The 23220-nt window shown below is 35.4% G+C and overlaps 2 protein-coding genes across 2 annotated transcripts; one reads left to right on the top strand and one right to left on the bottom strand.

Moving 5' to 3' along the window:
• Nucleotides 1-60: 60 nt before the first annotated feature.
• Nucleotides 61-14931, bottom strand: LOC124436394 (AP-1 complex subunit beta-1-like). Its single transcript, XM_046986310.1, has 27 exons — nt 14682-14931; nt 14435-14489; nt 12789-12894; nt 12141-12276; nt 11429-11674; nt 10544-10668; nt 10116-10184; nt 9983-10049; nt 9755-9833; nt 8652-8724; nt 8433-8573; nt 7974-8049; nt 7382-7471; nt 6408-6496; nt 5581-5683; nt 5336-5512; nt 4340-4694; nt 3820-3872; nt 3621-3734; nt 3502-3544; nt 3337-3439; nt 2738-2826; nt 2548-2673; nt 702-785; nt 433-500; nt 279-365; nt 61-198 (listed from the first exon to the last, which is right to left on the bottom strand). Exons 2-27 carry the CDS (start codon nt 14469-14471, stop codon nt 124-126), a joined length of 2811 nt encoding a protein of 936 aa, XP_046842266.1. The 5' UTR covers nt 14472-14489; nt 14682-14931; the 3' UTR covers nt 61-123.
• Nucleotides 14932-16673: 1742 nt separating this feature from the next.
• LOC124435939 (forkhead box protein A2-A-like) lies at nt 16674-17957 on the top strand. Its single transcript, XM_046985870.1, has one exon. It carries the CDS (start codon nt 16674-16676, stop codon nt 17955-17957), a length of 1284 nt encoding a protein of 427 aa, XP_046841826.1.
• Nucleotides 17958-23220: the final 5263 nt, after the last annotated feature.

Here is a 23220-nt window from a genome sequence, read left to right as displayed (position 1 = left end):
CAATTTTAATCGTTTGACTTCGCAGAAAAATAAAACTCGCAAATGATCGTCAAACGAAGGTTCATAATGCTTGAGTATAAGTATTACCAAATTAATTGCATTACATTTTCATGGTAGCATAAACTAATTTGAAAGAATGGTCACGTAAGCCTCTTGAACACCATTAATCACATCCATTGCTTGGGTTTTCAAAGCCAACTACAAAAATATGAGAAGGATTGCGCGGAAATTAATGCATTTTCTTGAGCCCGCAAAGTGGATTTGATATTTATACCAACCTGCACGATGGGATTATTCGGCTCCATCTTCAACTCGGCAAGTACCCATATGTTATTGGTAAACTTCAACGACTGATACAACATATCCTATATTGAAAAAGTGTAATCCAGTCAATTGCGAAATATCCTTCGTCATCACTAGTAATACACTCACCTGTCCATCTACGGTTCGTTTGGCCACAGTGAACACGTTATTTGCGGCGAGTTTCTGTTGCGCCATATCTGCAAACACATCAATAAAAAAATAATATAAACATCTCGATCATCTTTAATACATTCCCCAAATTTGCTCAGATCAACTTAGACTGTCGCCACCTGCTTTATATATAGTTACAAAGTGCACAAGGGGGAGACTGTTTAAGCTCATCCGATCGAATCTGGTAAAATTGCATGATTTATATGATGACGTTGATACCGACTTACCCGAATTGAAGTTGCAATGGAATTGTTTTTGGACCTCGTTTGTTGCAGGAATGTCTTTCCACATAGCCAGAAATACTTTACGATCTACAAAACGACATGAAGTATTTTGTCATTTTGATAAAATCAAGAGCAATAAATTTCATATTTAATGTCGAAATGAAGTGATCAATCCTGATATACCTTAGCGAGTTTCATCTAGGCTGTTGCAGTGTATCGATATATCGAAAATTATCGGTTTTTGGAAAAATCGATTTTTCGATATTGAGATTCCTCGATGAATCGAAACATCGATATTTTTCAGTATTATCAGTTTTACGTTTGTATGTTTAAATGTCCCACAACTACACCAAGCTTATCTAAGCACACACTAAAACACTCACTAAATAACGCAATGTGAAAGAATCATAAAAATTTCACACACAATTAAACATCGGAGTTACATTTGGCTATCGACACATAAAATATTTCACATCTTATGTGTGGATAGCTAAAAGTCTGTCAAATTGTCATCGCGCAAAGAACTCAGTTAAACCAGACAAAGAGAACGCGCTTTTAGTGCTAGAAAGGGCTTAGTACGTAAAAATTTCTCAATTCATTTGATTTTTAACTTCAGCGTACGCACATTAATTCAGCCGGCGAGTTGCACTGCTCGTATTTTTAATTCCGTCGGAATTGAGAAGAAGTATCTTTTAGCATGTTTTTATTTTCGTAAAACATCTTACAAACGTAATTGTAAACTGCTTCGCTAAAGAAAATTGCAAAATTACTTTTGGCTTTGACAATAATTTAACTTGCAAATGTTTAATTTGATTGGCTCTTACATCCCTTTGGACTAACAAATCAGGGCATTTTCAAAAGAAATTGCACTGTATTTCTTTTTTTATTCAACTTCCATTTTGCACTGGTATTCAAGATAAATTGCACTGCTCTTAACCAATCAGAATTGAGAAATTTTTTCATGTATATTATTTTTTAAATACTGTATCAGCGTACTTTCATTGTTTAATCATAAATTGCAATGTCTATGATTTGGGCTGACGTAGGAAACATGCAATGCATTTCGACGTTACTCCCATCTTTCAGGTCCAAAACAAATGAGGGTTGGCAAAAACAAGTGAGATTATTGAGGTCACATAGTAACCAAAATTGATATAAGAGGAAAAAACTGGGGCCTGGGATCGAGTAATGTAAGGAGTATCAATGATTTCGTGTGAATAAGATGGACACTTCGAACATGTGGGAAAGTGTGGGAGCATCAATTTTTTTTTCAGAAGTATTTCTTCCAGCAGTTCAATCAAAAAGTATTCGATGTGATGAAGTGAAATGTCGTGGTAAGGTTCAGAATGCGAGTGACTCTTTGTTGGGACCTGGACTCTAGTATCTCGAAACCAATTCGCTTATCTATATTTATTTCATATATCGATAGAACACATTGAAATGAATAAAACTGCAACGCTATTTGGCCCTCCCCCCCAAAAAAAACACACACGGCCAACATTAATACGTATAACACTTCGTTAAAACTACTCATAAAAATTCATTTTACGGGAAATGGATCGTTTTTTTTCACAACAGTCCCGTGAGTGAATCACGAATTAGGCCAAAATTCGCGGGACTTTACCTCCAAACATTCATCAAAACAATCTGAAGGTAGCGTTTCAGTTATATTCATTTCAACGATACACCATGACTTATATAGAAGTTTACATAAAAATTTCTAGCGAGTAATTTAAAATTTTAACCCTTTCCTGCGCAGTGTTGCTTCAGAGCAACAATCAGTGCAGACGATGAAATAGCATGGCCCAAAAACAATTCATGCTGTATAGGGTTATAAAAAAATACGTACCCATTTGTCCAGCTTCAACAAAGAAAACATACATAGGAACAACACAGCTGAAGTAAAACACGTCAATATTATTCTTTACGGCCACTTGAAGGTTCGTTAACGGATCCATTCTCTGGATAGGACCATCTAAAACAACATTAAAATTACATATACAAATTGTTGATTTCCTTTTAAATTGCATTGCACTTACTGGTATTGAGCAACAGCGATGTTTCAGAAGATTGGTTGGCCGGTAAAGGATTGGAAACGTGTAACTGAGCGCCCGGTGCCAGACCAAAACTATAGAGAAACTCGAACATTTCAGCCACTAATATTGCTTATGAATAATATGTTTGTAACTACGCAGTAACTGTTTGTTCACTGAGAAATACTGGACTATGTGCAATCCAAGCCAACACAAAAAAGGACAAAAAGTTCCAATATTCTTTAAAAGACCAGGCAAACGAGATTGACAAAAGGTTCATTAAATGGCTTAGGACCTTTATCCTTTCTTTAACCAAAACCAAACATGTTGGAAAAACAATAGTACACCAACATACAGAACATAGTAAACATACACTACAATAATAAACAAACATAGCTAACTACAACTTCACACGTAATACATCATAATCAACAAAAATATAGTATGATCAACAAAATACATCATAATCCACAGTATAAAAACACATATAATCCCCGTACAAGCCGCCATACACAGGGGTCATAAACCATGATCAACGAACATTCACCAAGATCAGCCAACACTCATCATTATAAAGACATAGAAATTACTCTACACATAGATACCTATTCTTGTTGAGTTGTATAGCAAAGTTTCCCATAGCTTGCATCGCTCGATTGTAAAACGTACAATCCATGAAAATTTGACCCTGACGACGAGAGAAAGTTCCTAAACAAAGGCAAACAGACATTAGAAAATGTTGGCGCATCAAATATATATGAAATTCATACCTAAAATTTCTAAACCTTTCCCTTTAACTGCAGGCAGCCACACCTTCATAAAAATGAAAAAAATAGGAAAAACTAAGGGAATGGAAATTCCTCTAGCGTGTCACGTGATATATACTCACCGCTTTCGGGGCGACGTAACCGGATGTAAGGCCAGCACCTCCCGATAAACTGAATAGATCACCAAGACCTCCAGGAGCGGCAACGGGGGGAGCTCCCACAGGAGCACCACCAAGCTACATACAGGCAGATGAGAAGACAACATTAAAGAAAAGGTTTACCTAAATGAGTTCTTTGACAATATGTACAAAACTTCCAAACCTGTAGAGAACCAAGATCTGCGCCTAATAAATCAACTCCAGAATGATTGCTACCTTTAAAACAAAACAAAAACACAATAACTTAAAACTACAACGACAAGCAACACTTATCTTCCTGTGCGCAAGGATTATTCGTAGCTACGTACGACGTTAACATTACGCACTTCTCGCAAGAACGATTTTCACAGAAATCACCAAAGAGACAAAAGACATGACTTTTAATGAAAGCAGTTATTACGTGAAAAACTTTCGCATGATCTGCATCAGAAAATGTTTACTGGATGTATGGAAGCCCCCACTACTTTAGCCTTTGGTGTAAAGGGAGTTGAGTCTAGCAGCTCAAACAAATGTAACTATTCCGATAGGTTCTTGAGTTTCATATATTTTGTGTTAACTGACATAATGTCCATAAATGAAGTGTGATGATAGAGCAACTATAACGACTTAGAGAAGCGACCATAAAGCAACTAAAACCTTCTTCTAATTAGTTACACCGTCATGTTGGATACCACCCTACTTACTTATAGCTGCTGGTGGCATAACTGGTGCAGATTGTACAGGCATCGTACTACCACCAAAGTCCATTCCAATAAGGTCACCTATTAATGAATCTTGCTGAGGTGGATGGGAAGGAATCACTGTTGCTTGCTGTGCTACAGGAGGGGCGCTGTCAGTGGGAGCGCTAGCCGGTGTGGGTTCAGCTCTTGCAGGGAGAGTGAATCGGCGAGCACTTGTTCGACCCTCAACAAAAGCACTCGGAGGTTTATGATATACTGACGCCAATGAAGAGATATGACAGATGAGTTCATCCAGTAAGGTCGGCTCTAAGAGATCAGTGTCTTCAGAAATCAACGGTTTCTCAGCGAGAACGACTTCCTGATAAAACAAAATCACATACGTACGTATAATGCCACTAAGAAAGATTATCGTGTTATAAGTAAAGAGACGATACATCACACTATATTTTACAGCACAATTAATAAATGGTTTCCGTGTTTGGATCGCCTGATTCAAACACACGGGAATTAAGCCAGAGTTGGTTCGTGCTTCGCGCACTTTTCTTAACTCAACTGACATTCCGAAGTGTTTAGATTAGGCTATCTAAACACTTGAAACCATTTAGTGAATGTTTTATAAACTAAAAACAAGTGGGCAGTGTTGTAAGCTTCATCAAAACAATAGGAAATAGGAAAGCTAAATTCTCCTAAGCGAACGAAGACTTAAACGTATAATTACAGCCAAGCTTTAAAAGTTTAGGAACAATCGCCCATCTTGATTTAAGTTAACATTAACTGTTCAAGAAATCAACATCAAATCAATTTTAGCAAAAAATCGTCTGTTTTCAAGCATGTTCAAAATTCTCACCACGACAGCAATGTCCATTTCCGTGATTGGATGGCCTCATCCAAACACGCGCATTGATTAATCAGGGCATGCGTTTTGCATTGATTATTTTATGAAAGTGTGTTGCATTCCAACACATATTGCTCTAATGTTCACCTAAGAGAGTCATTTACCTTGGCTGCGGCGGGATCTGTGGACAATAACCTCCAGTAAATGTAACCGCGATCTCTTAAATCTGGATTGTCACTATCTTGTGTTGCAAGACTCAGAACTTGTTGAACCAACTCTTGAGTCTCGGACGGACGCTTTAGGAAAAGTTTTACAATCCCAGTCAATAATTGCAACTGAACCTGCAAAGAAAAGAGCAAAATGTGTAAGAAACAGAGATAAAACGACCGCAGACAGTTTTAAATTCAACCTGAGTGTTTTCATCTTGAAAGCCTTCGAGGAATGACTCCAATAATTCGGCAGCATTGTCAATTCTCTCAGCATATTCTCCGATAATCCAAATCATCGAAGCTCTATCGTGATAAAAGAAGGTAACAGATATTTTTAAACGAACTTTCAAACACAACTCTTTAAAAATCTATGTACGATCATTAAATATACGTAAACAGTAAAATAGACGCTAATTACAAATAAAAAATAGGACTTTTGTCTAGTTCACAAATATATCTCTTTATGTCCATAATGATCATTTAATGTACGTAAACAGTGAAATGGCCTCCTTGGGGCAAAAACAGGACATTTGTCTGGTTTACGAATAGATTTCTTTGTAGGAAATTGTTTGATATTCCTGGAATGTTGAATTAGTTCCAAGTATGTTCTAAACAACTTCCATGTAGTAGCTACTTGAATTGGTTGGCTGGAATAAGAGTTCGCAATACATAAGTGAAATCATCCCACAACTGACTTCTTTTCCTTTTTTCAAGTTTCGTTAATGATTTCAGTCATGTGACAACAATTCAGTCACGTGATAATAAATACAGTCAAAAGAGCAATAGTAGCAGAGGCAGACCACAAATTTTAGCTCTACTATGTACGTAAATTTTGGATCATGATTGTAATTAATTTCTATAGAAATCTATTATTTTCCCAGTCAATACAAATAACTTATCATAGCAGAAGTAAATTGGTACGTTGGCCATGCCATTGGTCGAATTTGAATGAATAAACAACATATCAAATAAAAACATTCTGCAAAGAAACAAACATCAGCCAATGATGTTCATAATTATATATTACCTTGCTTCAGACTCATCTAGAGAATCTAGATTCTCGCACAACGTGGAGATGATGCTCTCGTACTTGTTTGGGTATTTACGGAAAATATCCTGAAAAAGTGAAAATTACTTATTATGGAGAATTCGTGGCAAGTTTATGTGCGATGTTTAGAGTCTAGTGAATGAACGGACTATAGAGACGAAAGAATGGACGGAGTTTAGAGTCTAGTCAATGGATGGAGTAAAGAGCGTAGTAGATAAAAGGAAATTAGAACCTAGGGAAAAACCGAGGTTAGAGCTGATGCAGTGTTTTCATTAAGAGGCAGTTGCAAGCGGTTTATCGCCGAATATTTTGCATCAGACAGCCGTTTATTTTCCAGTAAGCAAGAAGTAATATAGAAGAAGAGTATATCCGTCATTTATTTATCTATTATATTCAACGATTTGGTATTAAAACTTAAACAAAGAATTAGATTCGATTCTAATTGTGACTTAACTCTATAAAAATTCAATGCCAAGATGGTTATTTATAGCACGGTCATAAAGGTAATGAGACTATATTGTCAAGCGTCCAAATAAAGTTGAAGACAACAAATGTCATTATTGCGACGATATGAAATTTCACTTTCTGACAATTTGTTCCGACGCCTGTTGTTGCAATACAACTTGCTATGATCAATCTTAATGAAAACACTGGCTTGGTGTAATCTCAATGTCAGTGGCGTAGCTAGCGCGAAAATTTGGACGTCCTAAGTAAATTTCAGATCATTAGCATTGTTCATTTCATGAGAAATCTGTTGTTTCAACATTGAGTAAACACAGAAAAATTTATATAGCACGACCAAACTAGAGGGTTGGCTTCGCCACACCTCAATGTACGTATCTGGAAACCTGTTAGAGCTCTTCCAATATACGATTTTTGGAGCATAGTAACGACTATCTCAGTAAATACTGATTAAAATAGATTTACGCTGGATACATAACGATGTTCATTACCTTGATAACAACAATGGCTTCTTGAACAACATAGTTAACTTTAGTTTGAATGAGATCGAGGAGTGTGCTTACACATTTTTCTGAAGATTGCTAAAATATGGAATAAACAACATTAATTTAGCAACATAGACAAAAAAAGACCAACAATTCCGAAAATTAAGCACTATATCGATTTTTATAAGTGGTGGAGCACAGACTTATAACGTGCTCCCTGGTTAAAGAAAAAAGACTGATTCACTTCACACTATCATACTGACACGAAGGTAATGAATGCTATCGATTTTAAACATTGAATAAAGCCGCGCATGCGTAGCGGCTAACCACAAAAATAACAGAAATGCATATCTTATTCAACTACCGAAACATAGGAGTCAAAACGATTGATCTGAAAAGAGGCGTAAACCATGCGTCGCAGAAAGATAAATACTTATGCTGAGGATGCTTATATTCAAATATGAATGACATTATCCGTAAAAACCTGGATTTCAAAAAAATTTATTACGGCTGAACTTGAATACATGAGTACGAGCCCCCCTCCAATACTAAACTTTCCTACGCACATGCGTAAACCTGCTCACTTTCTCAATCCTACCTCGACTTTAATAGCACAACGACCAATGGCTCTCACTGATTTTCTTACAAAATCAACGTCAACCTCAGTGGCGTACCTACAGACATTGAGATGAAAATCCACGCATATGAGAAATTGTATTCAATTGTATTCAACAGTTGAATTACTCAAAATATTATATTCCAAATCCATGTTTATGAGACATTGTGTTTCAATTAAGAAACAAACGATGTCTATTGTGCTTTGCAGATGCTTATGTAAACCGAGGAGATATTTGGGTGAACTCACAAGCCCGAGACCAAAGATCGCGAGTTCTCACCAACGTCTCCAAGCTGTATTCATGATGATTTGCATATTCTCTTTGACTGATTTGATTGACTGAGCTCAGATCAATTTGCAAAAGCTAATGCAAAGTCAGGTATTGACCAGGCAGGGCACGCGTTTTATTGTTTCTATTTTATATTCAGCCATATCACTCACTCTTTGAGCTCAGCAAGAACTTGGGCGATATTTTGTTGATTTGCCAAGCGAATCATAATATCCAGCTTTTCCAGTTTAACATAAATTGGATCATTGTATTTGACGAAAAATACTTTCATTTCATTCAGCAAAATCTCTGGCCTTGAAAAAAATCAGACATGTATGATATGTATATGAATAAATATTTAAGGAACATGTATACAAACGACTTATGTATACCTTTTCTGAACAATCAAGTTTATGTTTCTTAAGGCAACGTATTGCACTTCAGCTTCACTTGATAACAATGTCACTAAATATGAAAGACAATGAAAATTTTTTACAATAGAGACAAAACTCATACAAACACAACTCAGGAAAGGTTGGCACAGAGTCTGTTTGGGACATTATTGTGGTTTAAAGCAAGAATCCACATTATTGTGAATCGGTGTAGATACTTGGTGTCAATGAACTATATAATGTCTTATTGCACAATCTAGCCTTAATAATGTTATAATAATAGTCTATAGGACGTACTAGAAGTTCTAAACGCAAAATAGATGTTCTAAACGCAAACTAGAAGTTCTAATCGCTAACTAGAAGTTCTAAACGTAAACTAGAAGTTCTAAACGCAAACTAGATGTTCTAAACGCTAAACATAGATGTTCTAAACGCTAACTAGTTGTTCTAAACGCAAACTAGATGTTCTAAACGCTAACTATAGATGTTCTAAACGCTAACTAGTTGTTCTAAACGCAAACTAGATGTTCTAAACGCAAACTACGTGTTCTATACGCAAACTAGATGTTCTACACGCAAACTAGATGTTCTAAACGCAAACTACGTGTTCTAAACGCAAATTAGAAGCTCTAAAGACTAAGAAGTTGCTAACTATAATTGTTAACTAACTAGATGTACTAACTAACTAGAGGTTGAAAATCCTAAATACGTAGCTACGTAATTGTTGTAAACAGTAGCAATACGCTCCAAACACTAACCAGACGTTCCAAACAATAACTACATGTCCCAAACGCTATCTAGATAAGTATTCCAAACACTAACCTCATGTTGTAAATGCTAACTAAATTTTCTGAACGCTGACCAGGTGTTCTAAACGCTAATGATGTTCTGAACGATAACTACATGTTCTAAACACCAACTTGATACACGAAACAATAACAATATGATTTAAATGTAACCAAAAATAATTCAATATCCCAAAACCTAACTACACGTTCCATAAACTGTGCAGATGTTCCCAACAACAAAGCGTTAAAAACAATCAGTAAATGTTCCAAACACTCATTCATGAGACGATTGTTGTACAAACAACACATACGCACCCAAAGGTGGAGCGAGTTTCTTCACAATGCCCTGAGTGAATGACGAACCCTCTAAAATTTCCATGTACTTCATGAGAACCTAAACCAAAAAATATTTGAGGCTCTGTCAGAGTGTCAAATTGCGAATATAAATTGTGCTAAAGCCATCATCAGAGAAACATCATAATAATATTAGGAATTCATATCATCAAAATTTTACTTGATAATGAAATACTAACACCATTCTACCTTAACTGCTGAGAGTACAACAGCGGCATTGGCATGAGAAAGACGTGGCGTTACACGTTCACAAACACTACAACAAAAACATTTTTGCCTAAGAAATGAGAGCAAAAAATATTTTTAAAGATGTGTTTTCCACCTTTGAGCTTCTTTGTCGTCCCTTGGTGTGTATGTTGCAAGGCAATCGAGAATAAAAATCTGTCCCCACCTAAACGTGGTGAAATTAATATCTTTAGTTACATACAAACGAGCACAGAGAACTAAAACATTAAAGAATGTGTGTCAACCGAGATTCACTGCGCTCTTTTGTTTATGTTTTTATCGTTAGTTATTGAGCTTGCAGTACAATAAATTCAGTTTGGTCACAGCGTCGTCTAATTTATTCGAAAAGTTAGCAAAAAAACATTGACTAAAAACTTTATTTTACATTAATTATTATCATTTGCCCAAGTTACATGGACTACAATAACAAAATTCACCATTTTCTCAACCAAAAATATGGCCGTCACGCCGTGATTAACGCGAAATGCATCTTGTTCGACACACATTATTTAAAAGAAGACTTACTCGGTGCACTCATTCAGAGCTGTACATAGTTTATTCACGGTCTGAGAATTGAGTTCCAGTGCTTCGGCCGCAGATGAGGAAACATCGCTAATTTCACTAAGAGCAGCTACGGCGTTAGCAACAACCTAAACAGTACAAGACACATGATGTTTTCAATAGTTATTGTTAAAGCCATTCCACTTGAAAAGTATGTCACAAGTGGAGCTACGTACTAACTGAAATAATAAAGCCGATTCTAAAAATTTAATTATTTTTTGAGATGATTTGCAGTCAATGCATGTGAACTGACCATTTCTCCGAGCAATACGTAATTTACGTACGTAGTAATCTTGATTCAATCTTGATTAAAATGCTTATGTCATTCATAATTACGAGTTGAAGTCATAATTACGAATAATCAGATTGAAGAAACTTGTTTTGAATAAAGCCAAGTTTAGAGAGGGAATACACAATTCATGTAATTGTGGCAAACTCGACCATGACGAAGGGGGGAGGGGGGGAGTGGCTCATTTCAAGTCTAGTTCCTAAAGTATGACAAACTTTGGACATTTAACACTGGTTACAAGACACTTTCCCGCCATTCATTTGTGAAGACGCTCAACCATGTCCAAAAGGTACGTAAGTACTACGTAACTTGATGTTATGATTTAAAACATTAAAAACATGGTGTTTGTGTTTTACAACATTGCTGTGACAGCAATTTACATCACAGATGTAATTACTTTCCTCTTTTTTCTTTTACACTGCTGTTGAACAAATATAAGTTTTGTGTCACAAGGTCTATCGAGGAAAAAATTTCGAATCGCAAAATTTACGGTGAAATTTTTTTCCACGAAAATTCTTCAAAAAACGAAACATAATACAATGAGTGCATATTAAACATACCATAGGATTTGAGTCGGACAAAAGATCCTTCAACTGGTCAAGAAAACCTTGATCTTCAACAAGTTGTGAGTTGATATCATGAAGCTTGGCAACACACACAGCAGCTGTTTTTCTTACATAGGGATCTTCATCTTTTAAACATTTCCTCAAAGGTTCACACAAGTATTCTGTGATCTTGTCGACTCTGATACACCCCATTGTACGCACGGCCAACGCTCGAATCAAGGGATTTGGATCATCACAATCCTTTAATAATAATCACGAAATATTTTTTGCTAATATAAAAATGAAATTGTATAAATTTTACTCTTTACATGTACAACTATGCCATACTTCAAATTCAACAGGCTTTATGCACCAAAATAGTTCATGTATCAAACACATGTTTGGAATACAAATAAATACGTAACACCTCCTTCCATTTGCGTTATGTTCCAAGTCATCACAACAGCAACAGAATATCCATTCGATGATTGTATATATTATGTAATGATGTATTTTAAACAAACATACTTTTTAAGAAGATTGAGATGAGAATCCTGAAATACCAATATATGAACCACAAAGACTGAATATTATCTCAATTTTCCATAATTTTTTAAGAAAAATTCTGATAATGTAAAGATCAATACCATCATGCACCCATGAAAGATCAATACCATCATGCACCATTGACATATATTCTTTGAGTAAATCAGTTTATGGCTTTCACCTTTACAAAAGTGTTGACGGCCATGATCGCCATGTCTGGTTGTGACTTAGCATAATTCATGAGATATAAATAGACCAATTTCTTCAACTCAAGATTGTCAGTTTGCATACAGTTAACAACATCAGGAAACAAAGAGCTACGACAAAATATATAATTTTAGTGACATACAAATACTGGGTATGTCTACTGGTACACAGTGGCTTATACGTGTTAAAATTTAAAAAAAGGTACAGGCAATGTCACAAATATCTTCTTCTATATATCACAGAAAATCAGCAAAAAAACAGAGTAGAGTAACAGACCATTTTTTATGGCATTTAATTATTGTTTTCAGGGGTAGATCATAGGTAGTCGAATATTTCAATCACGACAAACATAACAGACTACTGAAAATGTTTTACAAAATGTCATCTAAAATGATGACAACCTGACTCTGTGGAGGCACACAGCTTTGTTAAGTCCATGCAATGTGAAGCACTACAGAACACATATCAGTCAAAAATATCAGTTATCAGAACATCTGATTCTATTGCTAAATGTCTTGCAGCTACATCACGCAGTTTGGAAACTCCCAAGTGAAGAATACAGTTAGTGGTTGTAACATCAAAAAAAGTTAGCATGAAAATATTTCAAGATGGCCTTCACTACCTGACATCCTTTCCAACAGTCATGCTTGCAATTACTTTTTTTACGGCTTCCTTCTTTCGATCTTTCTTATCGCTGTTTAGTTCAGCTTTTAATTCAAATATTTCTCCTGCAAAATTAAATCAGGATTTCCATCTGATAGATTCAAAAATAAAAATAAAATCAAACCTGGAAATATTTCTTAGTGGGGTAAAAGCACAGGTAAGGAGAGTATGAAATATATTTTCAGAGTTTTTTATAAATAATGTCCAGTTTTTACAAACTTCCCTTATAAACATTTATAAAAACACCAGCAATTGTTGAATGATGATTTGAAATAACACAATACTGCATGGAAGATATAAAGATGTCACCTTAGGAGATGTATGATTTAATGTGAAAGACATTCGCAAACAATATTTTAGGCAGACTAAGATTTTGAGGGAGAAGAAAAAATCAAAAACATTTTGAACCATTTGAGACAATTTTAAAACATTAGAAAAAAGCAAATTTTGAAACATGAGGAAATTATAATTATTTTTTAAAGTAACATAACAAATGCATAGAAAATATATGAAGTAGATTAACTAAGAGAGGTATAGTCCTCTCCTGACATTGTATGGGAGCAGGGGATTGTTTCTGTACCAAATACACAAAAAACAGCATTCGATTCTTCATATATATATTATTCAATTCGTTCTTCAACTCCATAAATTTTGATTAACTAAGAGAGGTGTAGTCCTCTCCTGACATTGTATGGGAGCAGGGGATTGTTTCTGTACTAAATATTACACATAACAGTATTCCCTTCTTCACATATATATTATTCAATTCATTTTTCAACTTCATAAATTTTTTGACAGCAATCAAGAATCGCCCATAAATGATTATCTAACAATTACAATGTATGAAACATACTGCAGCTATAGCACATCCTCTCTAAGACTATTTAAAACTTGCATTGCAGTAGTCTAGATGCCTTGCTGCCTCCTCCATCAAAACCCACTAAATTTTCAAACTCTGAATAAAGTTGCCTAACACGTTTATACATTCCATGATAAATTAGTTGAACATAAACAAATGCACACGATTGTTTGACAAAAAAGTTTTGTATTAAAATATTTAAACATTGTGTGCCAAAAACTTCATAACAACAGCACATTCTGTTTGATAAGTTAAAAAATATTTTAAGTCAGCTTTCATCCTGATTTTTGTTTTCATTGTGGAGTAATGGCTAAACCCCTCACTAAAATCACAGTACATGATCAACTGACGGGATCTATTAGTTAAAGACCCAAAAATGGCATGGTGCAATTAATTATTCTATTCCATAAACTTTATTCATTTACAGAATGAAAATAAAATTCATCATTAAATTATGAGAGACTGTTATATTGAACATCCTGATGGCCTGATGTGCCTTTTCAAGATGAGATTTTCTGAAGGAAGTTGTCAAAATCGCGTTGAAATATTCCAGTCAGTTTTTCAGTATCAAAGAGTGAATTCAAAAATTCAATCAAAAGTATGGTTACTAAATAAATGGCTACAATAATTATTTTTCTGCTATAAAGTAACTGTTTCGTGGCCCATCATTTCAGGGGGGAGGGTAAAATTGTTGAGTGAAAAATATAGCATGGTCAATAAGTGTATTGAATTGCTTTATACTGTACCTTTCTTTGTCGTGGTGAAATATTTGGAGTCCGTCATGTTTTATGATGATTTCCTCTTGTATATAAAATGTAATACGAATAAGATAAGAAAGTACTTCCAGATCAACAGAAATGAGCAATTATTCACACATTGGCCAAAGTTTTTTACACAAAAAAAATCATAATTCAAGTTCAGGATTAGAAAATAATTGAACGTTTGGTTATGTTTTCTTCAATGTAAATACAAAATGTTCCAATATGCACTTACCGAGCTCAAAAATGGTGAGATATAGTGAAAATTTTCGACAACACTCGAAACTTCCCTTGCAATTTCTCCCTGGTCGGCAGAATGAGGTGAGGAGGGCGGAAGATGAGACTGAGTTCTAGATAGTGTCTTGTTGCAATGTTAGATGAAGTAACGCTAAGTGAAAAATTAGCATATAATGCACAATAAATGAGCAGCACGCATACGCTGCTGAACTTAAAAATAATTCAATTTACAGATTGTTTTTTGTCAAAGCTATTTTTTATTTTGTTTTTAAAAACAATCAAATGATTATTTTCCACTGAGTGCATTAGTGCACATTGTTACTGAATGGTACCGTAGTGTGCGTGCGACAACGAGGGAAAAATGAGCTATTAAAGGAAAGTCATTGGTAGAAAAATGTTCTTCGCCTCTATGTTCTCTAAACAAACGTCACGAAGATTGAAGTGAAATTCTTCCTCTCCGATTTTTGCCTATCTTCTTCACGCGGGCGAACTGTTGAATTTTTTCTCATGGGCGCATGTTTCCGTTGTTCACAAAAAGAATGATCAAAACTTTTCTAAACTTTAAGAGATGTTTTTCATCAATACTAACGGATGAAGAGGCATCTTCTCATGCCAATTCTTTCAATATGTCATCTGTCACCATTACATTACAATACCTATTTTTTAAATTATTCAACAAAAATTTACGATTTTGTTCCATTAGGTTTTTTTTACAGTAGCTATTTCAAAAAAAAAAATTGATAATGATATTTTACTGAGATGTGATTCTAAGAAAATAATCGATTCGCGTGACCAGAAGAAGACCTTTTTCTCTTGTCTTTTCTATGTAAACAATGAACATTGATTTGGTCAATTATTTGATCCTTTCTGCTGTTTTTTGTGTTTGTTTTTTGGTTGAAAAGAATCAGCAAGCAGTGCACTACTGCCAGCAAAATAAACATCAATGAAAGGGTGCCAACTAAGAACAGAAACGAGTGCTCCTGCCCAGTCTAGCGTGTTTATTGACAGGAAGTCAGACAGAAGAGTATTATTGACTTGTCAACGACGGGACATCTTTCATTTCATCCGTTTTTTTTCATCATAACGAAGGGGAATAGTGCGAAATAAGTAAATAAAAAATATTAGATGTTTAGTTTTTCTATGTCCATTATATTGCCAGTTTGAGGTAAGCTGCCATGTTCTCAGACAAAGAATTTTTATTTGTTTACTGGGTCAGAGGTTTTGATCTTCAAACAATGTTAATAACACCACTTTGTGATTTGGTAATAATGATATAACGAGTTCTTCAAGGCGTAGAAAAAATTCTCCAAAAAAGGCTGGGATATAACTATCGTAGTTCCGATACTTGAAATGCTATAGTGAATTGAAGTTTGGTATTGTTTTTTTAGCGTCTTGTGCACGAAAATAAACTGTTTTCGTTCGATGTTGTTTTTATTGTATTTTGGGATTTTGAAAATAAAGTTGTACTGGCGATTTTTGACAGCTGTCTGATATCCTTTTTGAAGATCATTGCCATTCTCGATGAAGGAAAATCCTCTTAGATAGTTTAAAAGAGCTTTTTGTGAAAAAGAAAATATTTACGTTATATTTTCATAAAAATATTCTATAAAGCGCTCGACAATCCAACCCTTGTGGCAGCTATGAATGATTTTAGGGAATCGCTGACTGATGGGTATTGATAGCCAGGAAAAGATGGTAAATATCTTTGCCAATCTTCAAGATACACATCTTTTGCCTTGAAAAGTGATCAATGCATCGTATCATGCATAAAAAATAATTCTATAGATGTTCCATATTATTTTTGACCTTTTCGTCAGCTAGTCAAGACGACACACGATGTCAATTTAAAACAGCAGGTGTGAAGAAAGAAAACCTCATTCTGATCAATTCATTCACAGATAGAATCGAAGCAATAACGTCAACGCCTTCTTAAATATAGCTGACTCATGCGATACTGGTCACGAAAAATTTCCGAAGAGCAGATCGGAAAATGGCAAGCTATCAACCAGGACAGGACTTTAGTTATGAAACATTTACAAACACAAGTCTACCGAATCCTTTCGATTGTTCGGGCAGAGCTGGTCAAGGTACGTGCTCGTCAATGCACTATTCTTACGGTTTCCCTTGCATGCCAACCCAACGCCAGGAGTATTTTTGGACTCCCTGTAAATGTATTGGTGGTAATGAAGACAAGGTAAAACCACCGTATAGTTATATTGCTTTGATTGCCATGGCAGTGGAAAGTCGACCAGATAAGAAAATCACTTTGAATGGTATCTATCAATTCATCGTCGAACGATTTCCGTACTATCGAAAAAATCGTCACGGTTGGCAAAACTCTATAAGACACAACCTCAGTCTGAATGATTGCTTTGTAAAAATACACAGAGACGATAAGAAGTCTGGAAAAGGCAGTTATTGGACCTTGCATCCTGACAGTTATAACATGTTCGAGAACGGCAGCTATTTACGACGAAGAAAAAGATTTAAGAAAAAGAATGCGAGTACAACACAGGCTGCTCGTTCTTCCATGGAGAAAGAAATGAGAGGAACGGAAGAAACTGGAACGTGGGCGCCTGTTTGCTCGAGTCAGGAGAGAACAAGCGTGTTAAATATGTTGCCTCAACATTACATGCATCATGGAGTGAACGGGAACAGTGAAAGCGAGACAACGTTCAATCACAATGCAAATTATCAAATGAGCGGAACAAGTGGAACTTTACAAAGCGTATGTAATAGGCGAGAAGAAAGGCACAATGTTCAGAAATTAGAGCAAAATCCCACAACCAGTTATAACAATAATAACGAGTGGCGCTTTTCTTTCAAGACTAACCAAACAAACAACACTATTGCACCTTTTGAAAGCATCCCTTCACAAGGAAAGACGAAATACTTCCAAAGCTATTCAACCGAGGAGCTGTATCAACATTCTCAGCCGACTAGATCAAGTTGTAGCGTTGTTGCTTCAAGAAATAATGCGATCATGAATGGGCAGTATTTTCCTGTAGAAGCGACGAGGGAACCCAAACGCTTCACAGAGAGATCCGATTCTTTACGGAACGGTTTTCCCATCGTTTCACAGGAGCACAGCTATCGTGAGACTTACTCAAATACAAGATGCTCAACAAGAGGACAGAAACTTTATCAAGTTAATTCACGAACAATAAATGAATGGAATAGTTTCAATCCTCCAGAAGCCATGCACAACCAGCAACAATATGAAAATGATATCTATCCGAGACCAACGTTTACTAATAACCCATCGTGGGTGTGAAAGACGAAATATTTTCGAAATTTTTCATATGGATTTCTTTACATATATTTATCAGGCAATGTATCAAAAAAGCCATTGTTTATGACAAAGAACTCGCTTTTTGATTGTACAAAGTATTGTTTCATCAAAATTGATATTGTAAAATGGCATGTTATTAACGATACAACATCTGTGGAATGAACTTTTGTAGAGTAATATTTTTGGTGTGTGGTTTTGTTATTGTTAAATAAAAGCCCGGGTGATATTTGAACATTGTTCTAAAAACGAGCGCAACAGACTATTGTTTTTTGAGTAAATAAACAACATTTAAGTCTTTGACTTGCAAACTATTAAGTTTTGAAATAACAGCAGTAAAACTTTCTCTATAATCTTCAGTGAGCTGACAAACTTTCCCAATTTCAAGTCAGTGTTCAACTTTAACATCCTATCGATATCATGGGCAGTTAAGAGCCGAGTTTAATAATTTACACGAAGCATCGTCTTTGCTAGAATATCAAGGAATACACCTTGGCATATAGTACGTCATTGTTGCTAATGCGTTGATGTTTGGGGAAACTAACGAAAAACAAAATACCACGAGGGAAGGTTGAAAACTTTCGATACCACCTTAGAATGGCAAAATTATTCATTTTAATAGAAAAGTTCAAACACTTAACAACGTATTGATTTTATCTTCCCAATGAACATCAAAAATGTTTTGCTGAATTCTATACTTGGCAGAGATAGAATCTTGGTTTTTGATTAATAAGAAATTTGACGTCATCAAACCTTTCAACTTGGTTAGGAACCTGGTGTTTTTATTGATTGTCATCAGCGAGGAAAGGAGCCAACGTACGATACTAATTGCCTCTTCCTCGTCATGCAATAACAAAACGTACTCTTTATTCTATATTCATCAAACACTAACATTTGAATGAACTCTAATAGTAATTTGATACTTTTAAGAGTCTTGCTGTAAAGTGCTGTAAAGTTTATTGTATGTATGACTTCTCAAAGACACACTTGCTACAATAATTTCATGCTTTTGTATTGTTCTTCCATGCATGCAACACAAATGAAACACCCCATGTTTATAAATGACACCCACAACAAACAAACGTGTTCCCCTTATAACGTTTATAGAGAAAATACAAAAGCGTTTATTACACCCATATTTCTTCCCTTGTTTTCTTTCTCGCAAAAAAACAAACGAAGTTTATTGACAATTCACAACGCGATTCAACCCAGTTTACGTAATGTGTTATCATAAAACAGTATTTAAATGAGCATAATGCGTTCGGCAGACGACATTGAGCTGAGTTTGTGGGAGGACGAGCGACGGCAAGACAGAAAAAATTATTCCAAAGTCGCTACTTCGAAGAAATATCCCAGAGCAATGGAAGCGCACAGCTTCCATTACATAGTGGAAAATGTGAAATCGTTTAGGAAGCGACGAGATGTGTTTTGAAGATAAATATTGCGTCTACCTTGCAATGAGTCTTTCTTCAGAGTTCAGAGATAGTTCTATGCACGCCATCTTTGCTTCAATGGCATGATGAAATATAACTAAAAGGAATTATTTGAAGACTATACACGATATGATCGTGTGTGTTTCAGTTTCTGTCTCTGAATCCTGTTCCTGAGAAAAATAAGTGTTTTGAATTGGATTACATTTAGGATCTGCACAACTTTTAATTGGATTAATGCACTTTACTTGATTTTTCGTCTTATCTGGTCGTCTTTAGAAATAAGTGGTAAGAATCGTTGAGTATTTTTATTACGTAAAGTATAAGTTTTAACTCAAATAATCAGACACAATTCCATGTGTCTATTCTTCATAGTGAATATATTTCTGTTTTGAACGTTCAACAGTTCATTGTTGATTTCATATTAAATTGAGCATATTTCAAATTTGGATCTGTTGCAGCATAAAAGGATAAAAGTTTCCGGCAAAGTTATAACGCTCCAATTCATTGGAAATTTTCTTTAAAAGTTTAAAACTCGTGTATCAATTTTGAAAAGTGCTATTCAACTTTTTCTACTTTCTAAATGGGAGTCAAATAATAATAACGTTGCTTTTGGGTCAGAGTCGGGTTTTTCACCCCCAGCAACAGCATGGGATTTGCTCTTACTCCAAGTAGATAAAATAAATAATAGCATGAGGTCTTTCATGGAGGTAAATAACGCTCGCCACTTCATGTGAAGAACTAACATCAACTAAATATCGATATACCACTCTTCTTTAACCGTCAATATTTTTCAGAAAACTGGTGATATTTTACGTCAATAACAGAAAGAGAGAGCCAGTAGTTTATGGAAGACTTTCATGTTTTAAAATGTGTATCAACTGTTTCATCTCCTCGCGACTGAGACAGCGTAGAAACCGTGTTCACAATAAGAAACGTTTGTTGATTAGAGCCCTGAAACAAAAATAGCGTTAATTCGTTGCCAACAAGCTGTCAAGGCAGAGGATTAAAACCCAAAGGAGTTAGACAGTTGATTCAACAAATCCGGAACAACGTCGTACTATGATGATCTTAATTTTTAACACTTATTTTTATGCGCTCAGATTTACCATATGATTGCTACCAATGATGCATGGTGGAATGTTTGAGACTCGAACGTTTCTGCTTCTTTAATATCGAAAATAGGCATGCAAATGGTCAATCTATTGTTTCGCATTTAAAAAAATGAAAGTTCGGAAATCGGAAACCACCAAGATGCCAATTTGCTGCGAATTCGATATGCGAACGCTTCCGAAATAGCAGGAATCAATGTATTGTGTAATGAAACAATTTTATTTGACGACAGTGTATGAATTCATTTTAGCCTTTCTAGATGTAAATACCAATTTTTCTAAGGAAAAACTTCGTGTGAACCGTAGACAGAAGACATCATTTCTATAAATAATACACACATATGTTTTGGACAATGGATTTGTATCCCGGATAAGATTATTTGTCTTGTTGAAGACCTCTGATCGAGAAATGCAACATGTACATCATCAACATGTAATCGGATGAAGGCACTAAGAATCGATTGGATTTTCCCATGTTTTGCATTAGACAAATTTTCCTCCACGATGCAGGCCAACAAGAAGATTATATGATTCTGTAACAATAATACCACACGAAATATGCTGCATATAACAATATGGCCAAATAACGTGAAGTAGCAGTAAAAATTGAAACGAACCTCTCTTTTAATCAAAGGTTAAAGTAGTAGCAAATTTAAATGAAATATATGGCGAAGTAATTACTTTATATCTGCACCGAAGCTGACAGAGCAATCAATACAGCACTGTTGAAGGAAATCTCTAAATTATTGTTCGCATTGACAGGAAAACCCATATTTTTTAATTTTCACGTCTCTTTCGGTTCATATCATCAGGTATTTTGCAAAAACTCATTTCTTGACGTTCAAACAAGCATATGTCAAAAATGCGCTTCTTATTAAAACTAAGCTGCTGTTATTCAACTTACGCAAGGTATGACTTCTCACTACTACGTCGTTTAGGTAATTGTAATAAAGACAAAGTCATGGGGTTATATAGAATGATAAAAGGTAACAGTTTACTAAATTTCAAAGCATTATCATCTGTTTAAACGATGGTGCTTTCTGGCGACAGTGACGACACGCGTGTTGGGTGGCCTGTAAATATTACGAAATTGATTTCCTGCGCATGTCAGTACGTCATCTTTCACTTTTCATATGATTCAGGGAAATTATGCTGATGCCTATGCCATCAGCTTCTTGTGTGACAAAAGACTCGTTCGAGCATGTTCATACATGCAATTTCTTTGCAAAATCTTCTCCAGATATTTTGCGTGTGTAGCTACAACAAAAATAGTCCGTATATCAGCTCACATTCATGGCTTACCGCAAAGCAATGAGCTGAGAGCTAAGTCACCAAGTGCAAATACATAATAGCCTTGTTTGCAAGATAAAAAGTACAGGAAATTACTACTCTTTAACAAAATCCCCAATTCGTTGATGCCCTTTTTTGTCCACTTTTTGTCATTTTTGGCCGTTCACCAAGTGTTATGGTTGATTCAGCGCAGGTAAGCGTATAGCAATGACCAGCTATCGACTTGATAAGAGCAATATGATGGCTGTTTTGAGCAAAATTTCACAGCATACTTGGCATGCTGGCACTTCAATCTTAACATTTGTACAAACACTTGTCGGAGACGTCTATACCGCCGACTTGTCTCAACTGGCATTTGTCTAACTCCCGGTTATATATACAAAATAACGTTCTTTGAATGTCTACCATTCGATTTAGAAATGCACGATGTTTTAAAGTCATATCCAGTGCGCTAAATAAAACAAGAGAATCGAATGAAGTGAAACGTATGTCTTGGAAAAATCATTATTAAATTTTTTTGGTAACCTTGCTCGAATCAAAATATCGATAAAGAATTGAATGTTTGCTGACGTCGCAGCAAACAGTTTATAAAATAGCGATGCAATTAAAGGGCGTTTAAGCTGAGTCAAGTACAAGTGTATAAAATAGGAAAAATATTCATGACATATTAAAGTTGTGTAATCAGCTTTGACTCATCAACTGTAGCTTGACCTTCATTTCCTACGCTTATTAGCCACGCAAAGAAGGCCACGCGAGTCAATGGAAAAGTGCTCTCAAAGTCTCTCGGTTGTATTCAAGCGAATACCATACGAAAGCAGACACCTCCTGGAGTTCGATGAAAATTGCCAAGTTGTTATTTTTGAAAATCGTTCTAAGTACAATTCAAAATAAACCGTACGTCGACTTTCTATATACGTTTACGCTTGAGGCACTAATTCGAAGACATTTCATATTTCAGTAAAAAAACATATCGCCTGTAAGTAATTAGAGTTTGATCACTTTTCTGTGCGTTCCATTACAGTTCACTACGTATTGTTCTTCTTTAAAGAAAGGAGAAAGGCCTTCGTTACTTATAAAATTTCTTTAACACAGTGGGGTTCGACAAATACCCAGTGTCTGCTGGGCGTTTAATATTCTTACTCAGCTTAGTATTAGCGGTCTCCCACGTAGCGTTGTACATGGCTGAGGTAAATTCATGCGATGTTTTTGAGCATTGATGATATAACGAAGGGAGTGTACGAAACCATGCACGGAATGTCATAAAAAATGATATGTATTTCTTGAACAAGAAGCTGTTTTTTCAAGAAGTATTGCTTACACACGCAAGTTTATTTAATGCATTATCTTAAAAACAAACACCAGCACAATTTCTTCGAATTAAAAAAAAGCGAGGAAAAACACAGCTAGAATTGCGAA

The sequence above is a fragment of the Xenia sp. Carnegie-2017 genome, unplaced genomic scaffold (genome assembly GCF_021976095.1).
Source record: "Xenia sp. Carnegie-2017 unplaced genomic scaffold, XeniaSp_v1 HiC_scaffold_16, whole genome shotgun sequence".
Classification (NCBI taxonomy): Eukaryota; Metazoa; Cnidaria; class Anthozoa; order Malacalcyonacea; family Xeniidae; genus Xenia; species Xenia sp. Carnegie-2017.
Note: the sequence above shows the minus strand (reverse complement) of the source record. Positions and strands in the feature narration are given on the sequence as shown.

Coding starts and splice junctions, on each gene's coding strand:
- LOC124436394 (XM_046986310.1), bottom strand. CDS start 14,471: ATGACGGACTCCAAATATTTCACCACGACAAAGAAAG. Junction 12,895..14,434: donor TTTCACCACGACAAAGAAAG/GTACAGTATAAA, acceptor TTAATTTTGCAG/GAGAAATATTTGAATTAAAA. Junction 10,050..10,115: donor GACGACAAAGAAGCTCAAAG/GTGGAAAACACA, acceptor TTTTTGTTGTAG/TGTTTGTGAACGTGTAACGC.
- LOC124435939 (XM_046985870.1), top strand. CDS start 16,674: ATGGCAAGCTATCAACCAGGACAGGACTTTAGTTATGAAACATTTACA.